Raw genomic sequence first — 10,995 nt, 5'->3', positions numbered from 1 at the left:
GAATGGATTTCTCCCAGCAGTTCTCAACTCAGTTTTGAGGCGGGATTTTTTCCAACCTCCCTCCCCAAGGAGCCTCCCCTTCAGTTTCTGTATTTAGTAACATCTCCGAGGCTGTTAATGGCACTGTTCCACAGTCCAAAAGTTAACTCTGGGCAGCCTTTATAATACCTGATCTATAAGGAAATCCTGTGCTAATGAACCCTGGAAAACACTGTTTTTACACTTAAACATCAGGCATTTTTGCACTGCAAACTGGGTGTAACAGGTATTCTCATGTATGTTTGAAGTTACATAAGTATTGTATTAGATACGGGCAGAATGATTTAAAGTGAGCAAAATCAGCAAAGTAAGAATTGTATCTTGGCTCTAGTCCAGCACACGATGCTGAAACATCAAGTATTTTCATCTCAAAAAAGCCAAGAACAGCTAAGTTCCTCAAAGCACGCCCTGGCTTGTACGACCTTTTTTGTTTTATAAATCATAAGAACAGTGATTAGAAAGAAGACAAGCTGAAATTACAGTGCAATTTATCCACGATTGACTTACCCAGAGTTTTGGCTCCAGTTTCTATCTGGGGATCTGCTAGCACAGACCTCTAACACAGTGAAACAACCTGGCCAGGGACAACCCTCTAAATTCTGCACTCTTATTAAAAAGGAAACAGATCTAGACCACGATGGGATAATAGTTCTGTTCTCCCCCCAAGAAACTTTAGTCAGCAACTTTTCTTCCATTTCTAAAAGCGTTCAGAAAGGCTTCTGAAGCTTAAGCCGAAGAGCAGCAGTAACTTCCATCCGGAAATCAAAACACTTAGAATAAAAGGTTTTATTAACAGAAAAATAAGCTTTATTGCTGTAAACAACAGAAGTATTTGCAATTGGTATATGACTCATGATATAAACCTAACAGATTGCAAGAGAATAAAGAATGTTTATTGAACAATTCCTTTTTATTAAGATTATACTCTGGTGACTGAGAGAATATTTGGCCAGTTCCTGAAAGTCTTTATATCCCAAGCTGACAGACTGTAGGTCTAGGAAAAGCTAAGCACAGAATTTATCTAGAATAGCTCTGCCAGGAATATAATTTCTACAGAAGTGCTCTCTTTGTTTCGGTTCATGCATTCAGATTTTGCTGAACCTTACAGCGAGTTAATACAGAGAGACTGTTTACTTAAATACTCAACTGTATTACTCTGTACTCAGGACCTGTCAGATATTTGATCAGAATGAGTAATTTATTAAACAAAGCAGTAAAGTTGCATTTTACAGCACTAGACGGTCTGTGCTGTCCTTTGACCCCCGTTTTTCTCCAGCAGTGCTGCCAGAATGGTAAGTGACACAACACCCAAAAACACAACTCACACTCTGAATCTGGGTTTGCTGAATTTAAACACAGCAGCAGTTTGAAGAGTTAACAGCAAAATGCAAACAAGCAGGGCTGGAACATATAGTTTATCTTTTATTGCTGCTGGCACTGTAATGGTTGTAATTCCTTCCAAATCGCTGAATGAAACACAGAGATGTCTGTGCACTTACTTAACATGCAAGAAGTTTGTCTCCTAAGAAGAATGTTTTTGGGGCAGAGACAGTGAATTTCCAAACACGAGTTTAGGAACTAAACCCATGGAAGCTTCTTTTATCCTCTTAGAGCAGTTCCCATCCAAACACTTTAACTCCTGGTGTCCCAGGACCTGCTAATTTGGGAATGAATGGAAATTCACATGGAAAGTTTTCACTTCTCAGGGTTAAGCAGTGGGAACCATCCCTTATTCCTGTGCTTTGCCAATCCTCACACCCTGAAAAAGGATGTGGGAAATTTGGTTTATTAGGAATTCGGATTGATGTGCTACATACAGATATTTGGGAGCGCTTCTGAAGGAAAAGTTTTACTAAAACGGGAAAAGATCCAATCGTGCCAAGCAAGCACTCAGATTTTAAACAGGAACCAGCCACGCGCAAGAGCCAGAAGAGCCGAAGAGAGCAACAAGGTGAAGAATGCCCTTAGTTTTATTTACAGCCACAATTGCATCCGCACACTGCTGGAGAATCAGCTCCTGTCCCGGTTCCTCGGGAGCGGGGGTAATTAATGCAATCGCACCGAGGAGGTGATTAAAGGGTCCTTGTGTCTCCCAGCCGGGCCCGGCCGCTCCCGCCGTGCCCTCAGCGGGTGGGAAGGGGCCCTCATCGCCTTCCCGCCATTTCTGTTCCGCCTGAGGCGCGAGCGCGGGCCGGTGTCTGTTGGCTTTGGAGGGCTTCGCCTCGGGGCTGACCCTCAGGGCTGACCCTCAGCGTTGACCCTCAGTACTGACCCTCAGCACTGATCCTCAGTACTGACCCTCAGGGCTGACCCTCAGTACTGACCCTCAGCACTGACCCTCAGGGCTGACCCTCAGCACTGACCCTCAGGGCTGACCCTCAGGGCTTCGCCTCAGGGCTGACCCTCAGCACTGATCCTCAGTACTGACCCTCAGCACTGACCCTCAGGGCTGACCCTCAGCACTGACCCTCAGCACTGACCCTCAGCACTGACCCTCAGGGCTGACCCTCAGCACTGACCCTCAGCACTGATCCTCAGTACTGACCCTCAGGGCTGACCCTCAGCCCTGACCCTCAGCACTGACCCTCAGGGCTGACCCTCAGCACTGACCCTCAGCCCTGACCCTCAGGGCTGACCCTCAGCGCTGACCCTCAGCGCTGACCCTCAGGTCTGACCCTCAGCCCTGACCCTCAGGGCTGACCCTCAGCGCTGACCCTCAGGGCTGACCCTCAGCCCTGACCCTCAGCCCTGACCCTCAGCCCTGACCCTCAGGGCTGACCCTCAGCGCTGACCCTCAGGTCTGACCCTCAGCCCCATCCCTCAGGCCTGACCATCTCTCAGGTCTGACCCTCAGCCCCATCCCTCAGCGCTGACCCTCAGGGCTGACCCTCAGCCCTGACCCTCAGCCCTGACCCTCAGGGCTGACCCTCAGCGCTGACCCTCAGGTCTGACCCTCAGCCCCATCCCTCAGGCCTGACCATCTCTCAGGTCTGACCCTCAGCCCCATCCCTCAGCGCTGACCCTCAGGGCTGACCCTCAGCCCTGACCCTCAGCCCTGACCCTCAGCCCCATCCCTCAGCCCCATCCCTCAGCGCTGACCCTCAGCCTGGTAAGTGCTGTCCCTCAACATGGCTCTGACCCTCAACCCCATCCCTCAGGGTCTGGAATCTGCAAAGAGCAGTTGTATCTTAGGCGTGCACCTGTGAATCTTCTAAATTCAGTGCAATGCTTCTGTGGTTTAGGGCTTGTGTTGGAAATGTCAGTCACTGGAGCTGCAGTGTTAAGAGAAACTGCCAGAAAATCGTGTGAAATTTGGATGTGTTTGCAGCATTAATTAGTTTGCTTTGTTTATCTGACTTCCAAACAGCAAATTTGGAGTTATCAATCCATTGTTGCCTGTTAAGATTCAGCAAAGAAATGAAAAGGAGTTTAGCTGACACCTCAGCTCGCAGCACAGCAGGTACCAGCCCTTCTTATGTGCCTTTCTGCTAACACCTCATTTTGCTTTTATATACACATAAAATACATATAGTACTTTTATATATGTAGTGTTCATACACGATATTCTGTGTTTAGCCCTAAATCCCCATTTCCTAAATAGATTTGCATGGATTACCTGCTTATTGCAACACAGGGTGAGATTTTGGATGGATTCAGGGGACTGGTCACTCAGGCAAAGGTTTCATTCATGGGATTATGTGCAGGATAGAGGGCTGGGAATACAAATTCTATGAGAGAATGGCCTGTTTTGTGTTTATGAAATGTAATTCCTATGTGTAATATAAAATAACTAAGTATTTTTATTTATGTGTTTTAAGTGTGGATTGTGTATCCTTTTGCTGTTAACACAGCACTACTTAAATTTTAATTTTAGGTTGTCTGCCTGTACCACTGTTCAATCAGAAAAAAAGAACTAGACAGCCCATCACTTCAAATCCACTTAAAAATGAACCAAGTACTGGTTCTGGGACTTGTAGTTACGACTTCTCCTCCTCATCCTTTGGTAAATAAGACATATTTAATTTTTTACTGCCTCTAAATCCAAATAAATCTTAAATTCCTGATTGTACTCTATGAAATCAGACATTGTCATTATCAAGAACTATATGCATCCTTTATATCGATTTCTGAAACATTCATTATGTAAGAACTGTCCTCCAGGAAATTTCTTTCTCCTCTGTACAATTCAGCTTTTTTATACTTCTTGCCTAGAGGGAGTTTGACTTTGTGTGTGATGGAGAATGAAGTAGCACTGGCATTTAAATAGAGTCTCTTGAAACTGACCTTTTGTTTTCAGTTGATTTCATTCAACATTCAAGTCCTGTATTACAAGAAGAAACATTTATAGGATGTCTCTCTTGTAGTTCAGAAAGGAACTTCTGTTCTTCAAATTGGGCTTGGAAAGAACAGTGCAGAATTCTGCTTCTAGTGCTTTCATTGTGTTTTACTTGTAATAAAGTTTAAAAGCTTTATAATAAAGTCTCTGCTGCTAATAAGTCTAATATTTGTAATTGAACCATTGTCTAGAGAAGCAACCTACTTGTTAGAAGTTGTCTTATAATTATAAATATCAAAGGATCACATTCCCCTTTGTTCTTCATTCTTCCTCCTTCCTGTGTGAGCCTGTTTTGGGACATTAAGCAGAGTTGGAGGCCTACAAAAACTCATTACCTTTCAGTTTTTCCATTTTTTCCATTTTCAATCCGTTGTCTTTTGAAATAGGCTGGGGAACTGCAAACCCAGAAGTGGATGAACTACAGAAAGCAGCAAACAGTGGGTATGTAAAAAGCAAGTTATTTGTTCTTTTTATTTTTATTTGGATGTTGTTTCATGAACAATCCATGTGTGTCTTACAACAAAGCTGCTGCTGCTGCTGTGTCACTGATACTATAAACTTGTCTTTGAAAGCCAAGCAGAACATCCGATGGCTCCTTCCCTTATGAAACCACCAAATGCATCAAAGTTTAATTTAGCAAATGCTGGGAAAAACTTGTCTGCCTGCAGGTTGGTGAAACCTTTAATGTCTGTTATGCTTACTTTTTGTTCTTATGTGAAAAAGCATCACACATTTTCTCATAAGCCTGTAGCATTCAAAGAAACCCTTTTAATATCACTCAGAGGAAACCTAGTTTATTTTATTTTAGAGTTATGAAAATATGTGAATTTTGGTTCAGGAAAGATCCCTGACACAGGGCAGGACAATAACTGAGCAGAGTTTTAAGGCCTGTTCAAGTCAGATGGATTTATGCACAGGTGTCATTACTTCCCTGTATATGGATAAATTTGGTGTAAACTCAAGTGAGTCTGGAGGTATTTAAGGCTAAACCAACAACTTATGGATTGCTTTTATATAGTTTAATCATATATCTGACAATTCAGAAGAGGTACTGTGATACTGAACTGTTGTATTGCAGGAACAGAAATGAATATACTCCTTTAGGTCACACAGCAAATTCAAGATCTGATAATGGAACTTCTCGAAAGTTTGAGAACTTTTCAAGCAGTTTGAAAACTGTCCAGCAGCAAAAACACCCTGGTGGTCATAGCCCATTCCAGCTCATCAAAACAGACACATCCAAAGGACAGTGGCCAGTGAAACCCAACACTGTGGCAAGAAGTCTGCAGGATCATAGCCCAGCATATAAATTTAACTACAATACTCAGCAAAATAAAATTAATGAAAACCGATTTGGTTGTGTCCCAGAAGAGAAAAGTCAGGTAAAATTTATGGGCAGGGTTAATAGGAAAGAGACAATGAAGAAAGCAGTAAAGAAAGAAAACTGATGGAAGATGAGGTTTTCATCAGCCCAAGCTGCCTTAGTAAAACCTGGAGTTTCTGGAAGTTTTGAATTGAGATTTTCATATTGTATTAACCTAAAATCCTCAGTAAACTGCCAGGGAGTTGTTTGTATATTCTGAACAAATGCTCTAATTTAAATGTGATTATCTCCTATTTAGCATAATAAATAAATGCCTATGTGCCCTTTAAAATTGCAAGTGTATATGTCTAACTTAAGCTTTTGTCTTCATCTGAAAGGAAATTTCATTATCTCAAGTGAAAACTAAAATAAAAAAGAATTCTTTGCGAATCCTGTCTGCAGTCATTCAAAGTGTGAAGCACTGGAGCCAATATGCCTATAAAACCTCACTGTTATTTGAAGTTCTAGGTAAGCATAGTAGTTTATAATAGTGTCATCTGATAATAATGCTAGGGCAACAACAAGAGAGAAGTTTTCCATAGCTGAAATACTTAAACCCACAAAATACTGGCATGAACACCATCTAATTTCCCTTCCGTTCAGCTATCAGAGGTGACTGAAACAGGTACAAAATTAACAGTTCAGTCATCCTCCAACATCAGGTTTTTCCATCCTCTTCTTCGCTTTTAGAATGTGTTAGAATTATTTTTCCTGTTTCATAGGAATCTTCTGTAGAGTGATACATTTTTACAATAATTTTTGATATAATTAATCTTGGAATGATCAATTTTTGCTTAATGGGACAGGCACACTGGATTCTGCAGTCACACCTGGAGCAAAAGGGGCAAAGAACTTTCTTCTGAGAGATGGAAAGGAGACCCTGCCTTGCGTGTTTTATGAAATTGTGAGTATTCTGTGTCCACGCATAACACAGTCACCACGTGCTCCAATCCTTGTCATGAATGCAAAAAGAAAACAGAAATTTATTGTGCAAAAGGCAGGCTGAATGTTTTTACCATATTGTTCCAAATTTAGAGCAATAGTCACTACTTAGGCATCCTCAGAGCTGTTTCAGAAGAACAGATGAGACTTTGAGTTTAGCTTTTAAGTAGTTGTAACAGCAACAAAGCTGATGTAAAGGTCTTCTGTTTGATGTAACCCTCCGAATGCAGCCATGTGGAAAGCTTTCATGTGAGGTGATGTAATTGTTTTATGTGTTTATTATGCTTTAATGAAGGACCGTGAGCTTCCACGACTCATTAGAGGTCGAGTGCACAGGTGCATGGGAACTTATGATGCAAAAAGGAACATTTTCAAGTGCGTCTCTGTAAGACCAGCAACTGCTCAAGAACAGAACACTTTCCAAGACTTTGTTAAAATTGCAGATGTTGAGATGACAGCATATGTAAAAACCATAAATGAAATGTAAAAGTCAAAATGGTTATCCAAATCCCAATTTTAACTCGTTGTTTCCCACATACACTGGACATGCTACAACATTTACCAAAACGACCAGTGAAAAGTGGGGTTATACATTTGAAAATATCACTGTGCTGTGTTATCCAACAAATGCTGTGTGGTGTTCACTGGGTTCCCATTTATGTGTTACCTCATTCATGTTTTTTGAAAAAAAAAAAAATAAATAATCAGTATAATACCTGTATGAAGTAACAACATACCCTGAAGCTGTAGGAAGATTCCCAAGGACACAGAGGAAGTAAAAAAGAAAGAATTATTTGAACACAGAACTTCCTTGCCTTTGCCATAGAAACATCTTTCATGAGGGAAGGACCATGTACATGTTTATGTACCTTTGCCTTCAAACACTAATTTCATAGATTTTTTCCTGCTGTTCCTATTTCCTTTTCCCCTACTTCAGAAGTGTTGTAGCAGATCTTTTGGGAATTGCAAAACAAAAGAGTTGTCAAGAAAATAGCAAACAGTATGGGGATGTTTTTATTATTTTATTATACAGTGTTGGCAATTGGAAATTTCACATTTAAAATAATTGAAATATTGTATCCAACAAGTCAAATACAGAAAACAGTTAATATTCTAAAAAGGAGCCAGCTAGTCAACGCAGAAACACATTAATGGAAAATACAGCTTTTAGTTACACTTAAAAAATTATATATTTAGAATAAAACTTGAACCTGTCCAGCAAATTGTAACAGGAAAACGCTTTTACACAGTTTAACGCGCAGACAGTCTTTATTTAAAAAAGTGATCTGTCAGTGTGAGCACAGGCATTGTCAGCAACAGGTGAGATCTGAAGGATGTGCTTTACCAACTACTGCAAGGATCACTGGAATTATCATCACACCTTCAGTGTGAAGCAGGCTCAGAGCATGGATGCTTCAAGGAGGGTTTTACCAATCCAGTTGTAGAGGTCATGTACATGTTTGATTCATTTAAATATTATAAAAATATTATAAAATGTTAAAGGAAGCTCCAACTGGAAGCTTGACTCATAAAAGGTACAGAATATTGCAGGGTGCAGAGGTTGATGACTTGCACAACAGAAGCTGAGCTTTAAGAAGTAAAAGATTTGGTACATCAGTGTTTTGTGAGACTGTGCTGTAATTTAAAACTGATTCCAGTTAAGTGATTGATGCTTCCAGTTCTGCACATGTGAAATTTATGTTAATAAGTAATGACAGGAATAGGTCCTTTGTCTACTAGGTGTGTTATGGCTGTTAATAAAAATCTAAAATAATTTTACTTTTCAGGAAGTGTTTAGATCTTTGCAAAAGAAGTTTCTACTTGACACTAACAAATCACTTTTTCTAGTGAAACATTTAGTGAACAGTCGTAAACATTACACAAAACAGAAAAAAACCCTACTCAATACAGTTTATACACACTACTCAACATTTTTCAGTTGTTGGGTGATTTTTTTTTCTTGACCATATTGATCCTGTCTTGTATAATGGTTCTAGTGTAAAGGCACAGGTTGGTTAGGAAAGAAAAGCCTGCATCTCTGTCTCTCTACTGTGTGGTGATTATTTTCTTTTAGCATGTTGTTTGTTATTCCTCACTTTTCTGACTTTTACATGAAAATTATCAATCTCGGCCATTCATTAAAACAAAAGTGTAAGACATCACTGAAAAGCACATTAATATACAGAAGTGACTGGAATTTATTCTTCTTACTTTAGGGCATTCCTTCAACCTATTTTGTTAAATCTTTGGAAGATTTAATTTCTCAGTCCCTGTGAGCAAAAAGTGCAGAGCACATGCTCTCTTTTTCAGTGTACTCAATTCTGCATTGGAATCTGTATTTTCAAAGAACTTGCTAAGTTTATGTGCAGAATTTGCTTTTAGCAAATTTTTGCATGGAACTGTAACAACAGGACAACTATTTTGGAAAACAATGTAAGATTCCATTGAAGTTTAGAAGGGTGAGGAATGTAAACAAGACTGCATAAGTCTTTGATGTATATTAAAATAACACAGTGATTGTTCTGTTTGCATTTTCTTTTACATCCTCAACATGTCTCTGTCTGTCCCTTCATGTACATCTTCCACTAAAAAAAAATAAAAATTCAGGAATCAGTTGGACTCAGCTAAGTGAAGAATAATAAATTTGATCACCTGGTTTGTGCCAAAATACAAAACTAAGAAGTACACCTCTGAATTAAATATAATCTATGTGATTTTTAAAATAAATAATAGAAAATAAAAGAGGATAATAGAATTAGAATTAAATTTTTATTTTTAATGAAAAAACACAACAGTGGTGTGAGATTAGAACCCAATGTTTCTTTTGCTTAAGGCAATCAAGTGCACTTATTTCAATGCTTGATAATAATGAATTCAGTGCCATTGTGTAAATCAGACCTCACAAAATTTCCATATATAGACTAATGAAATATGGCCATTTGTAATTCTGACACAGCATCAGATTTTTGCTAGTCATGTTCAATAGCGTTTCACTTCACTTTTTTGTTTTACAATCTGGACTCTGAATTGCAGTGGAAATACTGCAATTAGTTCAGATTGTATTATCACAACAGGTAAGGGCCACTGGGCACAGACACTTTTGTAAACAAAGATTTTCTTCTTTTCAGCCTTAAACAACAAAAACCCAAAATCTACAGCTGTCATAGTTCAAAACATTTTGTTAAAGTCCACCTAGAATTATAATTTAAGAAATACTGAAAACAAATTCTTAGGATTTTTTTCCTGTTGTTAAAGTATTAAATCATCATGAAGCCTTTGGAAGTAGTTGGAGCTCTCATAAAAAAAAAGAAATTTTAATTTTACCCAAGACTTCATGAAGATGTCTCTGTAACTTGGCAATTAGAGCAGAAGTAAAAACTTAAAACCAGAACTTAAAATATGCAGGTGCTGCTGATATATATAGATTAAAAAGAAACTTTTTTCTTGTATACAATTCTTTTTTAGCTATCAGTCTTAATTTTAGGCTGTGGCTACTAGTAGGTGCTTTTTTTCACTAATCAAAATAATCGTAACAAAATAGCATTATTGATTTTAAAGTTACTGGGTTCATAAAAGTTCTGGCATTTCACAATATATCAAAAGTGAATTGAAGCTTTTAAGACTCACGATTTTGAGACACAAAAGAAACTGGGAGGTAGACAGATGTTTTGAGGATAAACTGATTTTTTTTTTTTTTTTGTCTAAGGCATGATGCCATTATCTGTTGAGAGCAGTGTAAAGGCTGCTGATTTAATCCTATTTCGATTCCGGAGCGTTCGCTGCTCGCGCTTACGGAAGACTTTCAATGCACTTTTGGTCTTTGTCAATCTGACCTTCTCTTCCCCATCTCCTCTCCTCTCTTTTGCAACACAGCCAACTGGAAGTGCTTTAATAACTTCTGCCCATTACTGTAGACAGGAATGTTCTGTTCTTAAAGAGTAATAAAATACTATAAAATAGTAGGTATTGGAGTTGGAGATATGTGCTCTTTTGGTGCATATTTTGCAAAGAATGGTAAAAAGACAGACAACATGACCCCAACAATTGCCAGCATGTACCCCCATCCAATCTGGCAGTCTCCTGCATAGTAGATGTCTGAGTTCTCACAGAATCTCTTCACAGTAGCAGAGTTGAAACCAAAAGGGTAAACCAAAAGCCCAGAAGCCATTATGAACACTAGGGAGGAGAAAAAAAATCACAGCAGTTATTATCAAACATTAATTCCTTTGAGAAAAAAAAAAATCCTTGCTTTAGAAAGGCAAATATATATATAATATTAAAATCAATGGAAAAAGTCATAGTTTAGAAAACCCCC

At 39.2% G+C, this 10,995-nt stretch overlaps 2 protein-coding genes across 2 annotated transcripts in view; one reads left to right on the top strand and one right to left on the bottom strand.

The window, feature by feature from the left end:
- The first annotated feature begins 3,456 nt into the window (after window positions 1-3,456).
- SPATA22 (spermatogenesis associated 22) lies at window positions 3,457-7,601 on the top strand. The gene is made up of 8 exons (XM_062507235.1): window positions 3,457-3,499; window positions 3,914-4,042; window positions 4,762-4,816; window positions 4,948-5,043; window positions 5,454-5,757; window positions 6,077-6,206; window positions 6,545-6,642; window positions 6,976-7,601. Exons 1-8 carry the CDS (start codon window positions 3,457-3,459, stop codon window positions 7,165-7,167), a joined length of 1,047 nt encoding a protein of 348 aa, XP_062363219.1. The 3' UTR covers window positions 7,168-7,601.
- Window positions 7,602-7,713: 112 nt separating this feature from the next.
- Window positions 7,714-10,995, bottom strand: part of LHFPL7 (LHFPL tetraspan subfamily member 7) — a 58,628-nt gene continuing 55,346 nt past the window's right edge. Inside the window, exon 3 of the mRNA XM_062506943.1 lies at window positions 7,714-10,856. Coding sequence (XP_062362927.1) covers window positions 10,630-10,856 — 227 coding nt within the window. The 3' untranslated portion in view covers window positions 7,714-10,629. The remainder of the gene's footprint in view (window positions 10,857-10,995) is intronic.

This window comes from Cinclus cinclus, chromosome 22, assembly GCF_963662255.1.
Source record: "Cinclus cinclus chromosome 22, bCinCin1.1, whole genome shotgun sequence".
Classification (NCBI taxonomy): domain Eukaryota; kingdom Metazoa; phylum Chordata; class Aves; order Passeriformes; family Cinclidae; genus Cinclus; species Cinclus cinclus.
Note: the sequence above shows the minus strand (reverse complement) of the source record. Positions and strands in the feature narration are given on the sequence as shown.